This window comes from Sinohyriopsis cumingii, chromosome 6 (genome assembly GCF_028554795.1).
Source record: "Sinohyriopsis cumingii isolate HCF-2022 chromosome 6, ASM2855479v2, whole genome shotgun sequence".
In the NCBI taxonomy this organism is placed as follows: domain Eukaryota; kingdom Metazoa; phylum Mollusca; class Bivalvia; order Unionida; family Unionidae; genus Sinohyriopsis; species Sinohyriopsis cumingii.
The window spans coordinates 55,564,001-55,580,157 of NC_142966.1; the positions used below are offsets into that span (position 1 = coordinate 55,564,001).

Here is a 16,157-nt window from a genome sequence, read left to right on the forward strand (position 1 = left end):
TTGAAGAGGATAGGACTGCTTATGATATCTGCCTCACCATTTGTTCATTAAAAAGTGTCCATTGAATAATTGTGTTTCCTTTACCATATCAGCACAATTAGTTTAAGGAAAACATGCTTAGTAGATTGAATGGCACTTTTAACACATTATTGGATACACCATACTGAGGAAATGGGAGTAAAGCTATGGTCATTGAAGGCAGACCTTTGTTATCATTCAGGACAAATAGCTTAAACATGTCTTAAACTGAATGAAATAGTTCATGAAACTATTTAACTAATTCAAATTATTTTATAGGAAAGTGTCAAGTTAAGCCTGAAGATGCTGAATTGATAGACAGCTTAGATGACTTCCTGTGTGTGTGTGTGTGTTTTTGTGTGATATGGATTTTTAACGTAGCTTTAAAAATCAATCAATCATATCGCTATGATATCTGCAGTGTGGCAGTTTATAGTGATGTCTAGCACTGTTGCCAATGCCGCAGACATGTAGCATGATGTCCCACCCAGTCACATTATCCTGACACCAGGCCGACCAGTCCTAACACTAACCTCTTAATGCTGAGCACCAAGCCAGTTAGAGCCATAAAGATGTATTTATGATGGTCCAGCTGACCTATCACCTGAAGTCCCAAGTCCAATGGCTGGAGATGGATTACAGAAATATCCACTTGACACTCTGTTTAGTTATAATTTTATCACTCTTGATCAGATAGTTTGTCTACATTAATGTGTACTCTAAAGCTCACAATGAGTAGTTGATTACTTTTAAATGATAGAACAAGTGGTGGAGGGGACAATAGGTTACAGAGATCTGTAGCAGTGATGAGATAAAGTTATAGATATTCCAGGTATATCATGGTGACAGGCAGTTCATTATCAATCTTGCCAACTGGAAGTCTGCTCTGGTAACTTAAGAGTGCAATAATGATTGAACTGGCAAAGCCACTACTGAATAAACTACCAATAGACAGGTGTATTGCATGTTAGGGCTAAACCAAGAGTCTAAAACCAATGTTCTGCTAATACTGGGTATAAAGCCCTATTGGATTACAATGTTTAGGATAATTTTTTTCTATCCAATTGTGCAATCAGATAAAGTTACCTTTGTGTGTCTGTCTTTCTGATTAAGTTGTGCATACTGGTAATTTTTGTGCAGAGGTACTCTTGTTCCATTTATGGGTATCACTGCACTTATTAGGCTAGTCAGCTGTTATGGTATCTTATTGTAATCACTTTAAAAAAAGAGTAATCATTTGTTTTCTCAGATGTTTTTTTTTTAGGACATCTGACCAGCAAAGAATGTTAATTGTGTTCAGTAGAAAGCAGTTTAAAGCTTCAAGAGAAAGTAAAATGTTTCTTGAATTCAGCCTGTTGGCTGTTATATAGAATGAAAGAGCAAATAGGTGATTTAGTCATTTATGAAAATATATCACTGATACTAAAAATTCTTAAAAAATGTTTGCACAGATGCACCTATTTCTAGACAATGTAATGTAACATACACTGATTTTTATATATCTGACACATTATGTTATGATATTGTTCCTCCATCCAGTGTATATCACTTTGTCTGCTACAGTCTTTGCATATTAACTCATCAACTACAATTGCTAAAGGAAAACGTTTGATTTTGGGGTCAAAAGGTCAAAGGTTGGACAGGGTGGGTCTCTGACTGAAAGTTACCTAACAGTTGCCATACTTGGTGGCTGGCCTGCATTTGGGGTTAGGAAGAATCCATCATTTCTTAAGTCAATAGTCAAAGTCACTGTGACTGAAAGAATTAAACTTGTTTCTGCTAACATTAATTTTAAACCAAATTCATGGACCAAATTTTTTGTGCTACTTTTACTTGGGTTGATGAAAAAGTCAGTTGATTTGGGGGTTTAAAGGTCATGGTCAAGGTCACTGAGTGAACGAAAGTGGTTTCCAGACAATAACATTATACATAATAAATATGGACTAAACGTTGTGGCTTGCTTGCATGTGGGCAGAGGAAGAAACCTATTGATTTTGGGGTCAAAGGTCAAAGTCAGTGACTGAAAGAAAATTGTTTTTGCATTCTAACTTTAGTTCTAAATAATGAACCTTGAAAAATGTTTGCAGGGGGTTTGCATTTAAGGTATGGAATAAGTCCATAGATTTTGGAGTCAAAAGGTCAAAGATCAAGGCTATTGTAGCTCAGAGAAATACTTTGGATTTGCATAATAATGTTTGTTCCTTTACCAAACTTTGAATGACTTGCGCTAGAGTTGCCAAGGTCACAGTCATAGAAGTCTAACAGGAAAATGAGATAAGTAAATACAGTTGTTACATGGTATTTGGTGTGTATTTGAAGAAAAGTAACCTTTTTTCATTTATTTAGGTGTGCAGCATCTGATTTAGACATTTATTTCACAGCTGCATGATTTTCAATTTATTTGAGTATTCATGTGGATTCAAACAAAATTTGTTTGCATAGTTGTTACTAAATTTGCTTTCCTTGCTCTTGATGGATTGCCATTGTGTGAATTGGGCAAAGGCAGGTAGTTCATTTTAGTTCATTTGAACTGGCCCAAGTTTTTTGGGTAACAAATCAGAGTAAAGTTCATTCTATCTTGACAGAAATTATTAGCTCATGGAACATTTCTGTTCCATTTTCCAAAGAAAAGCGTTTGTTTTATTCTTTTAAGATGACGCATGGTTGGATCTGTGATAAGGCATACGTTGAGGCTCATGATCTTGGGTCATTTGGGATTAAGGCTTTAAATGCTAAAATTAACCATTCTCAACCGTTTAGATATCTTTTAACAATAGAAAATTGACATTCAGATATGACACACTTTTTGATGCCAAAGTTTAGGTTCATTTAATTGTATATTTTTGGAAATGGCCCATAGAGGATCTCAAAACTTCTCATGTTTCTCCTTTGGTGCATATGAGAGATACACTTATTGAAAGATCAGAAATTCTGATTTTAACTCCTTGGGTGTAACTCACTTCAAAAGCATCAAACTGGGTTGTGATTTAGGCCTCAAATTTTGAAACATTTTTCAGTTTTGAGAAGTTAAATATTTAAATATATACCAAAATCTAAGTAGAGTTTACTCATGAAATTTGTACTGTTTGTAGAAATGTGTTCTAACTAGGTCAGCAGTATAAAAGAAATTACCCGGTAAGATATGTTGTAGTCCGGAGCAAGTGAAACCAAACTTCATAATCATGCTTCAATATTGCCATAGAAACAGAAAATAGGTAATCTGATTAAATTTGAGATCTGTTATATAACTGGGATCTGATGGATACAAACAAGAAGTCATGACCTATCAATTCACCAGTTGAATTACAATCTTCACATTAGTGAAAGTTATTAATGTCATTAGGAACATAACGTTTACAACGATAACTCTCACTAACACAAAATTCAATACCTAGGCTATATGCACAAAATTCAATACCTATATGCTAGGTTACTAAATTGAAGTGAAGGACAATTCCAAGAGTCACCATAAGAGGCACCTTTATTAGTGTTTGTCAGATATGCTTAAGGCCCATAGACTTCATGAACTCCATGAATGTCTTGATTTTAATCAGATTGTTAAATAGGTACAGCACCACTGTTCATGTTAATTATCTTAACTACACTAAATGGGCCAGTCAGCTGTTATTGCATCCTGTTGTAATCCCTATTTTTAAGAAAAGAAAAAGAACCACAACATGTTTTTAGTAAAGAAATTCTTGAATTTGAGGGGTTACCTTGAAATCTCTTTAAGTTTTGAACAAGGTGATTTATTCCCGAAAAGTCCTTGAATTTGTTAAAATTGTCCTTGAACTGCCCCTAAACTCCATGAATGTATCTAAGGGAAATACAAATGTTTAAACTAAATAAAAAATATCACTTTTTAATTTTAAAGCTTTTGTTATTTTGATATCTTGAAAATAATGAGTAAATAAAGTTCAGTAAAATTCAGTCATTCAGTTGTCATGTAACACTGATACATGCAGTTCAAGTAATATATGGGGAAGGTTCAGCTTTTGTGAGACAAAATATTCCTTGAAAACATTTGGAAAAAAGAAAACAAACACTCTTGGGCTGTTTTATCCTGGACATCATCTGACCACTGAAAAATGTGATTAATTATATTGAATAGAAAGAAGCCTTAAAGTCTGTGTGGGTTTGAGTCTGGTTTGTCCAGTGTGTGTGTGTGTGTGAGAAAGTTCCCAGTAGTTTTGCTTGGGTTCCTACCAGGATTTTTGCAGGGTTCTTCCTCCCCCAGTTATACTGGCTGCAGGTATGACCTATCTTGTGCTGAGAAATGGTGTTAAACCCAAAACAGTATCATACTCTGACATTAAATTGAACTTCATTTTGACAGGTTCAAACTGGTAGTGTTTCTTTATGTTACTGTCAAACATAACAGGATGACCACAGCATTACAAAATACTGGGAAATACAATAAATCAGATATAAGGCAACCTTGATTTTACACTTCTGGATTGGGCAATGCTACAAATGTTGATCAAACTTCAGTATTTTGTACACTTAAAATTTTTGTGGGAGAGACATGGGCTTGATTAGTCTATCTAGCAGTTAAACTCTGAAATAAAATTTTTGACAATGACCTGGAGATGCTTTGTGTCAGTTTTATCTCAGATAATTGCTTCTTCAACAATCATCTTTCATACTTTTGATGTTATTAATGGGGTCACTTGAACATGCTTGTGAAATGTCATTATTTGCCTTGCACTTGAATCCACATTCCTTACTATAGACAAATTTGTGTAGGGAGTACAGTAGATGTATTAATATTCAGGTGTTCATCTTTTTCATACCTGCCAGACAGTGGTAAGGTGGTTGGTGAGCCAGTATATGTGACCAGTGCTATCTTAGTTGTACACTGCAGAATGAGCTGTTTGGAAAAGCATTACACTTCCTTACTAATCACAACGTGACAATTTCAGCTGCCAAAATAATATAGTTTTGCTCTTTTATGATAACATGTATGGAGTAAAATCCAACTTCAAAGAAACATTTCTGCTGTCCACAAACTAACCAAAATCTTTAACAAAGAAGACATCAGCAGTTTCATGCAAGCAAGGCAACAAAGTGTATTTAGCTGTTTTTCATTAGCACGTGTTTACCTAAATTCCCTAGAATTGAATTGTTCCACTTCATGTACCTTATCTATGCAAATTAGTCTAATGACCTTTCCCTCTGAATGCTCAAAAGACTAACAACACAAATCACTAGCTATTGTCAGTCATTCTAGTTATTAGTGAAATGGTGTTTTTTTATATATTTTATTATCTCTTACTGCATTTAACTTAATAAACTCCATTCAACTAACCAGGGTGGATAGGATTCCAAGAGCATTAATGACTAAGCATGAAACTATGTGAATCGTCACAATTTGCCTTTTACACGGGCTATATAGATTGCATGTTGGTGTCAAAAGGCTTCCCTGTCTATCTGTCTGTCTGTCTTTTTTTTCTTCTTCAAAACTTGGACTTTGTAAACAGGATCATGCTGAATGATTTGCTCAGCATGTTTTTTTTTAATATCCGACACTGTGATATGGCAGGTATTTTTTGGACACTGATATGGCAGGTACTTTTTGGATACTGTGATATAGTTGGTCCTTTTGGGATGCTGTGATATGGCAGGTATTTTTTTGACACTTTAATATGGCAGGTATCTTTTGGTGCAGTGATAGTTGATATTCCAATAATTTAATAATTTCTGCTGAATTTTAGTTAATAGTAAATGAACCTCACCAACATTATTTGCCGTTTACAGAAATAGAAAGTTTTGAACTGTAAATAACAGTGACTTTATTATAGTATAATACATTTGTAGGTGTTCACTCAAGTTATGTACATGTCATTCATAACAATACGGTAACTACATATTATTAGCTCACTGTAGGTTGACATTGTTACCTCATTATTTGCAGTAGACCACCTCGCTGATCTGTGTATTGGTAATGTTTGTAGTCAGTAGAGTATTGTAGGACACTTATGCTATATAGTTCATTAGTCTAAAGTTTCAGGTGCAGTCCTGGTAGGGGGGATTTCAAATCCTGCAGCAAACCGTCTGCCAGCTTAAAGTCTCCCGTTTTTACCTGACAGAAAACTGGGTAAATTTTCAAGTTACCTGTCCACTAAGAAAATCCAGGTAAATTTACCTGTGAATTCTAACGGTACAACAAGGAAGTGACAATAAAGACAAGGTATTGTAACAGGAAATAAATTTGGGACAGTCAGAGTGGGTACTTTACTCTTTATCATCTGCTGTAACCCAGAAGTGTCTGTGGGTGTGATTGGCATGACTTGTGAGAGGTTTACTATGATGATGTAGGTGTACAGTGAGTGGGAATTACCATTTGTTGACTTGGCTCATTATAGAAAATTTCCCAGCATATATTGATCATATCTAGTGTGAAGTGTTAAACTGTGCTGTCATTTCACGTGAGTTAGGCAATGTAGTCATGACAGTTTTCACAAGAGGACCACTGGATTTATTTTGTTGACACTTGCACAAAAACGTGTACATAATTATAACAATTGTTTTGGATATATGCTGAAAATACAAAGGAAAATTAAAAATTTTAGAGGAAGCAGTTACAGTTTAGTAATATTGCAAGTATTATCTGGATTTCCATTACTATTTCGTGGGGAAGAAAGCTTAACAATGCACCTTATGGTCACAGAAGATATCCGAGTACCTCCCTTGGGATTCACCATACCCCCATATATTAGCCACCCGTTTCCATACTACTGGGTAAGTTCTGTTAGTAAAATGTGTGTGATGTGATCTCAATAATTTTGAAAATATATTTCATAGTCAGATCTGTTGGACACCTTAAGGTGTAGGATAGATGTCATGATTTACAGGTCATCGTTGATATGCCGGATGTCTGTACAGATTAACTACTTTGTTCGCTCCTGTGCGTATTGTTATGTTTATCATTTGAAGAAATTGTCTGTTGCAACTGGACATGGACCGTTTGACAGTCTTGTAGTTAAGATACACTTGCTGTGTTAAATTTCTCAGATCTGCGAATGTGACTTTTGAGGGATTTTCTGAGACAAAATAGCATCCAGAGTACGTGTAAACCCACATGCAATTTTCTCTTATAAGTCGGGCTTCTAACTGCAAGCAACATACACCTTGATCTGCCATCACATAATGTGCTGACAGATCAGGGTATATGTTTGTTCTACTGATTACCCATAAATCGATTGCATGGACCCAGATCTGTGATGGCAGAGCCAGGTCTATGCGGTTTGCAGTTGGAGCTGACTTAAACGTCAGTAAGTTTCACACAAAATTGTATACTTTTCTTTAATGCTTTCTAATAATAAACAAGCCACGTAACCCAGTTTAGACTTCCAATATTGATTATTCTAAGTAGGTCAGTGGAGTGACCAGCAAATGTTTAAACTTGCTTATGGTAAATTTCATAGAGGCAAGCAATTTTGCTACAAGGTCACGTACAGGAGATGCTGTTGCTTGGTCGACAGTGTACAATTCACATCTGATGATCAAGATAAAAAAAAGGGACCAGAAATGTAATTTTTTTTTTTTAGCATGATTTGTTTCACCTTGGTAAAGTACAGTTATAATACTTCAAAACAGAAAGTGATGACTTTCTGTCAATCAGTTTTAGCAAGAGAAATCAAAATAATATCGGGTTCACTGATATATTTAAGGATATTTTACTGAAGTATGCTTTGCATGTTTGTTACACACACACACACACACACATATATATATATATATATATATATATATATATATATATATATATATATATATATATATATATATAATTTTGTTTGAGGACGATGTATGTCTATTACACAGTTATCAAGGGCATTAGATTTGCTCCAAGCCTTTGTAGCCCTGAGTTATGTGTTAGATCTTTACTTGCAGTATATTCGAGGATCAGCAACCCATCGAAGGTTATTCCCATGATTAGGGATTGTTGGCAGTTATTATCAAGTTTTGTCCTTCGTAAAGAGCATGTATGTTAAAGTATTAATATTTAACACCAGACCACAATGATGTTCACATTTTACATATAAAACAAAATTGGTTACATTTGCTGAAAAGTAATAGTTGCAAAACTCCTGTTATTAAGATCTCTAAAAATTATTCTTGTTAAAAAATGTTTAAATTTGCACCTTTGTGATGTCAGTAAATTCTTTGTGACTGTAAGAAATAAAGCATAAATATATTTTTATATACGTCTGATATGGTAATGTGATATATCTTTGTAGTCATGTGATATATTCAATTCATGTAGTACATCATTGTGATATAGGCATGTGATGGATTATATACATCTGATATGGTAATGTGATATATCTTTGTAGTCATGTGATATATTCAATTCATGTGGTACATCATTGTGATATAGACATGTGTTGGATGCATAAACTGACATAGAAATTAGCTTCACTATAGGGGCCCCGAGTGGTCTAAAGCACTCTCCATTATGGATCACTGCCATCTCACCCCTGTCTGCGCCAGTTCGAGTCTCGGATTCAGCCAATGTATGTGAGAAAGCTTGCCAGTAGCTTCTCGTGGGTTGGTGGTTCTTTCTGGGGTTTTCCCGGTTTCTTCCTCCACCCTTAATACTGGCCACCATTTACTGGAAAATTGCGTTAAACACAACAACAACAACAAGCTTCACTATAAGATATTAAATGTATGGCTTCCACAGGCTATTAGTTTAAAACTTAAACACACCAGTTGATTGAGTCTCTGCTGTTCACACATTTATGCAGGTAAATGCTGAAGATCTGCATTATTCTGCCAACCCCCACACAGAACCTCATAAATGTTAATAAGAATGGCAATTAAAGGCTTTTTCATAGTCATAATTCTTATGATAATAATTCATTTATCAGCAGTTGCATTCACCTTTGTCATCAAAATAGAAGTCATTGCCAACAAAGATGAAAATGTTTCTGTTCACCATCAAAAAGATTTATGTACTTTTGAAGAGGAGTTTTAACCCAGTTGTGCCGTATATAAGTATATGTGAGACAAACAACCAGCTTAAAACAGAATAGACCTATGTATGTCATTATGTAATGTCCCTTGCACGAAATTATATGTGGAATTAGCGCAGAGTGTCAATATGGATCTGATGTTGCTTTGGCAGGGGTAGGTCAATGTCTGCTTTATTTTTATTGTTTCATATATTCATGGGTGACAGTGAGATACATTGTAACATAGGAATGGTAATAAACAGTTAACGTTAACACAGTTTTACACTTAGTAATGCCTCATACTGATTAAATATAACATATTTTATCAAGCCCACCATGTTGATTCCATTTTGGCAATAGCTTGACAGTGACCACTTTAGCACGTGATAATGCTCAGTTTTAACATACTATATTTCACTTTTGAGTTAAATAAAAAAGTTTTGACAAAAGTGTGTGTGTGTTTGTAAAAGGCACGAAATGGGGACATCAGTGCGAATACACACCAACAGACTGGGGACACACCTCAAAACGGGGATGTCCCTGTTTTGAAATGTTGGCTTAAATGGAATGCCAAGGCCTTATTTAATGATACAAACCTTAAAATAATTGTATCTTAGCATGTCCCAGTTTTGTTGGTATTTTATCACATCATGTTATACACAACAATCCACACGTCCCACTCGACTCAAAACCTCGTGTGTATCAATTGGAAAACTGCGTTCCCATTTACACAGTAAAAATTCACAGTTTTGCTGTTGGCTTGTGCACTTTGACTCCAAATTACTCACCGAAGATGGCATCCAGAAGAGCTAACAGGATTTAAATCATTTATGTAAACATAGACAAATATACACTGTATATCAGAGGTGGGCAAACTTTCCAGTGCAAGTGCCGCATACACAAATTTACACCTTGTCGTGGGCCGCATAGTTCGTTAAGTAAAATAATTAATATTTGAAATAGCAAAAACAAAAGGTTTTTGTAAATAACATCTAATTAATTTTCAGTTGTTAATATGTTGTTAATATTTGAAAACTTAAACTTCAAAAGAAGCACATTTATTTGATAAACAGAGTAACATAAACAGAGTTAGTGTGAATGATGACTTGTTCTTAGGCCACATGAAAACCCTTGGTGGGCCGCATGCGGCCTGTGGGCCATAGTTTGCCCACTCCTGCTGTTTATGATATATTTTCTATTTTAACACAGAGCATTATTGATATACATGTCTTTTAATGGGTAGTCCAAGGTTCATAACACATTTTGCCAAATTAGATCAGGAACGCAAATAAACTGAATAAAAGGTTTCATGCAGATATTATGCACGGTTTTTACGATGGACAAGAGATTCTAGCAATTCACCTGTGCTTGTATATTTTTTTCTCCTATTTAACTCTGAGCCATGCACATTTGGATAAGAAATACACTGGAAAATATCAATACAGATTTTAGTTCATTAAAATTTGGTTAGAAGCTTAATAATGAACAGTCTACATGGTAACCAAAACATAATACCATTTCTTTCCTCCAATTAACCACATTAGAGTTAAATCCGACAAGTTAAGCTTGACCCAGTAGGAACTACATAAAAAGAACTTTTGTAAATACTTGTACATGGCACCAGTCACAACATTGAAAATACAAGTTTTCATACTCATATTTAGTGTTTCTCGATGTATCATAAATGTGCATGCTGGCTGAAGTATAAATAATGTGAAATAAAACATAAATTTTGTTTGACTCAAAGGTAAATTATCAACTATTTCTCATTCTTTCCTTGTTTAGTTAGTACCTTTTTATATTCTCTCTGTGTGTCTCTCTCTCTGACCTTCGTTACTTCTATCTTATCTTTCTTCCATTTTGCTAGCTTCGTTTCTTTCTGGCTGTAAGTCCCTTGTTTTCCTTTATTTCTAAGGACCCGATATTAATAGTCGTAAATTTTTCTTTAATCAATCAATGACCACAATTATGCAACATAAATTCACGACTGACTTCACTAAGCGAAAGGCAGAACATTTAAATACTGTTACATGCAGGAGGTCTGTTTAGTGAACAAATGAAACAAACTATAATAATTTTGCTCTAATTAATGCATGACCACCAATATCACAACTACACATTTACATCACAACTTCACTGCCTGCCTACCTCACAACTGCATTGTTTCTCCTTATTTCATTTCTGTACTTAACTACCATAAGATACAAATCACAACTCAAACACCAAGTACCAGGAATATTTTTCCTACACTACATTAAGTCAGTCAAATCATGATTTTAAGCCTCTTTTCTCCTGTAACAATACACCATATTTACCATCATAGTAAGAACAAAAGGCATCTCCAGATAACAGGAGAGTTCCCTTCTCAATTATTCCATTATACGATTTACCAGTCTCTATCATGAATATTGCACATGGAGTCACACAGTCAATCAACACAATTAGATTTTAATAGGGACTATTTGGCTCCAGGGACACTTATGCGGCTCTGACCTGAGCTCACTAAAACTAAACCATGCCATCATACAAAATACATTTTTGGTGCATTTCATATCGAAGAGATCTTATCATGCATTGGCTTATTAATGAAGAGGATTGCATTAAAGTGGCAATGTTTTGTACACCAAAGTTAAAAGTGTGTTATTTTGTGGGACAGTTTAAATTTTAAACCGTAGTCTTGCCAATAAAATTATTTTAACTGAAGATTGGCATGCAGATCTTTATTTCATTTTAGAAAAAGGAACGCATTCTGTATTTTCACACAACTCTGACAGTTCAACTTCTTCAAACTCCTGGACATACATTTTTAATTATATATACAACAAACATTATATAAAAATTCAACATGATAATTTTAATTTAGTTTTATAATATGGATGGGAACTATGTGCATAAGGTGAGATTACTGCAGTATTTTGATTGAATTGATTTCTATTTAGAATCAAAATACATACTTAGTGAATGTCCCCATTTGATTGTATAATTTCTAACACTGTCTATATGTGAGTGTCCTGGTTCTGATGGTAAAGATTCTCATACATTGTTTCTTGGAAATCAACCACAAATCAATTACAAATGACATGTATATATCAAATGCATAGTAAAATAGATCATTATCGCCCATAATTGTTGAAATAAAAATATACCTCCGTTTTGATGGTAAAAGTCGTATGTCCCCATTTTGTAGATTTTACAGGAATGTTTGTGTGTGTGTGTGTTTAAAATAATATACCATTTACACTGAAATGATTAATCTGAAATTTGATACAGATATTCAGTCCGTATTTCCATATAGTTTGCACAGACTGGGACTATACTATTTCATATTTTCACTGACATCTGTCTGTCAGTATTCAAATATGTATCAGGCTTTATATATACCAATTTTCTTTCAGTTCCATTCACACAGTATACCTAAAATATTTGGAAGCATAAAGTAAGGAGTATACAATAACTGCATTTGTATTTTGTTCTGAGTCATAGGAAAGAGCTCATTTGTTATAGCATATGAATAAGTTTCAGCCTGAGGGTCTCGACTAACCCTTACACAGTATGAAACCCTTGTTGTCTGCTGATTTTGAACAAAACCGAAACCTGGGGTGGTGGTGTCTGTCTCTCACTCTCTCTTTCTCTTGGAATCTGATCTCGGTTGAACAGCTTGGTATGTTCATGTTGCTACAGCTCATCTTTCAATTGTTGATATCCAGTTTGATTCACTAGACGTTACCAGAGTAGGTTGAGAACTTTTTTTTAAGATTGGAAAATGCAGATATTGTGCAAGAAAAATCGGCAAATGTGAGAATTAATCAAGTTTGAATGTCACACTTTGAATGAGAATTAGGACTAGAATGTCACACATGGGACTAGAATGTCACACTTTGAACTAGAATTGGGACTAGAATGTCACACTTTGAACTAGAATTGGGACTAGAATGTCACATATAGAATTAAGATTTCACAGGAATAAGCATCTGAATCTTTTCTGAACCAATGCCTGACTCCCAGTTTGATGTTGTGATAGGGGACATTTTTGAGGGGGCCCTGAGTGGTCCAGATTATTTTGATTTAATTTTTGGTTGGTCAAGTTTTTGAGGTCACAGGCAATACATACTTTACACTAGAACTGAATAATTGTATTTTAACTCGATAGATTAATTCTAAGTAATTGAGTGCTTGACATTTGAGTTGTGGAAATTGACTCAACTCAGACATGATCTGTTTTTAATTTAGACTCTGTATCAGTCATGCCAGACTTGAGAGTGGAATACCACTCTAGCATTGCAGTGTTCTCATTAGGTAATGGTAGGCAGCCTATAAATCTTGTACTTTTACAAATCATAGCCATCTTTTTACATACAGCACTAATATTTTGTATGCCCCTACCATATCTAGAGGGGCCATATAGTGTTATCCAGATATATCCATCCAGCTGTCAAAAATTTTGTCATGTCCGATTATATCATATCTATTGCAAAGTACATTTCAACTAAACAATATTAGAAGGACCCCATGGGTTAAAACCAAATTCAGCATACTGATTCAGAAGGACTCCATGGATTAAAACCAAATTTAGCATACTGCTTCAGAAGGACTCCATGGATTAAAACCAAATTTAGCATGCTAATTCAGAAGGACTCCATGGATTAAAACCAAATTTTTTATAAGGCTTCAATTTAAGAAGATCAAGGTAAGTTTGAGTTTTCACGATTTTAATTTAATGGAGTTATGGCCCATGTTTGACTTCGAATTTTGCACTTCAGTGCATTATATTGATGGGGGCATCTGTGTCCAATTGAAATGGGTCTAGTTTGTCACATTGTTACATCAACCCAGTCTTGTGCCATATGTATTTACAAGTTGAATCCAACTGCAAACCGCATCAACCAAGATCTGCTGTCACATAATAAATACTCTGAAAATTAGTTTACAGTCTATTCTGGGCATTTGCAAACTTACAACAATCTAGTTAATGTTTACAAAATAGTGACATAAAAGTTGGATGATTTTGTGGTTTTTTTTGCCTTACAGCCACTTCAGACAGAACCTGTTGACCTGTCAGTCAACAAGAAGTCTTCATCCCCTGACCTCCCTGTTACCCCTGACATTAGCAGGCAACCCAGACTAGACCTGTGTCAGAAGAGGAAAGGTAATTTTTTGTGTAGAAAGAAAAAAATTGAACAGTATATTAGATGGCTTATAGGAATGTGTGATGGTCTGAAAAGCTCACATACAAAAATTTTAGGGTCTAATATATGTATATAAAATAAATGTTTAGGATTTCCATATCCAAGTAACTAAATGCTTTTTATGCCAAAGTATACTTTCTAAACTTCAAACAGGGTTCCCACGCTACCAGGAAATTGGGAAAAAGTCTGGAGAAATAATAATTTTTTTCCATACTGTGAAAAGTCCTTGAATTTCATAAATATTGATGAAAGTCAGGAAAAACCCAGGAATTTTCTGCCACCACTTGACGCCCAAAACAATCACATAATTGAGTCATAACTAAACTGATCTTGAGTTAAATTTATGGAGTTCTCACCAGAATATTTGGATCGTGCAATATGGGTTATTTGGTTGCTTGCAATAAACATATATGCTGGGTCAATCCAAACACCCAATGGATTAGATTCGTCTAGTAGATTTTTATTTTCAAAGTCAGCTTGATATCCATATCTTTCCTTACATGGAAGGTATGAAAACCAGTCTAGCGTCACAAGAGTCCAACATGGTTGTGGCAAAGCATAGCCGCTTACCGGTTGGCCTAGTAAACTTTATACGGTGTTAGATAGAGTGATACATGCATGAAATCGATATGAAAATTACTTATTTTCTCAGAAATTGTGAGATTAAAATCATTACGCCTTTAATCTGCTGAAAGGCAAGATAAAACTACGTCATTGATGAAATGTGACCTTGTACTCGCGATTTTCATTCCTAGTTGCATGAGTGCACAAATCTAACAACCCACATTTTCAAATGTTGCAGAGAAAAAAGTTAACAAATATTAAATGAAAGTCGTATACTGGTTGTAATAAAAATACAAGAATGAAAGAACACAAAATTCTCCATATTTACAACTTCTTGAGTTTTGTTGTATTACGTGACTACCACATTGACGTGCTGTCTGCTTGAAAAATCAGACTGGCTTGATTGCTGTTTTTCACAGAAAGTATCTGACTTTCAATTAATATAATTGAATTTCTGTACAACAACAGTATAAAGGAGTATGTGTTTGATATCACTTGACTATTGGACTTCTGATGTCATCATTTGAGATTTGTGAAGTCATGTGACTAGTAATGGAAATGGCTAGTACTGGGTCATGTTTCATCTACGCCATTATTTTCTCTAGTCTGTCAGCGGATTATCAACATAATGATTATAATACTTGCCATTTCTGAGAAAATAAAATCATTTTTCTATCAATTTCATGCAGGTATGAGGCAATATAACATAAGTTTAAATTTTCTAGGCAGTCTGATAAGTGACTACCATATGTCACTACCGCATGGTTGTGGCAAATTCCAATTTTTTTATATGCTGTTGCATGACCCCACACCCCAACCTAAATGTCCAAATATGAAAAATGGGATGGGAATATTCAGAGGAAACACAGATTAGTAAATGGACTGCTATTCATTTTAAGCCAAATTTTTAGTCCAAATTTTTTAATCTCCGAGCTGAAATGAGAAATTGTTGTCCCTTGTATTATATCAAAAACAATTTGAGCCCCTTTATCAATACGGGTTTGGGGACTGGTTTAAAGAATTACAAGAAGACAAGTTGAGTTTACAGAGAATTCAGTCCTTGTTTATACAACAGTATATAATTTTGAAGGTTTTTTGTCAAAATTTAAATCAACCCTTTTGAAAATGTGTTTTAAATGATGGATTTTTAACCAGATCGTCTTAAGGAGATTAGGTTGTTTGAAAAATCTTGTTTGGGATTTTAGTGGCACAGATTCTAAGTATTTGCCTTTATTGTTTTTTTTATATATACTGAAATGTTACTTTCTATGAGATGCATATATATATATATATATATATATATATATATATATATATATATATATATACACACACACACATATATGCCAATTTATAGGAGTATAATCAAGCTTGTGGTTTTGTACATGATCATCTTTTCTGACTTTGAAGTTTTTGGAGTCTTGAAAGA

General features: G+C 34.4%; 1 protein-coding gene across 5 annotated transcripts in view; it reads left to right on the forward strand.

Annotated features, from left to right (window-relative positions):
* The window catches only part of LOC149796968 (uncharacterized), a 167,933-nt gene that overhangs the window by 128,414 nt on the left and 23,362 nt on the right, over nucleotides 1–16,157 (forward strand). For all 5 annotated transcript variants that reach the window (XM_089961651.1, XM_089961652.1, XM_089961653.1 and 2 more), the window contains one exon: nucleotides 14,007–14,124. In XM_089961651.1, the coding sequence (XP_089817777.1) occupies nucleotides 14,007–14,124 (118 nt within the window). The remainder of the gene's footprint in view (nucleotides 1–14,006; nucleotides 14,125–16,157) is intronic.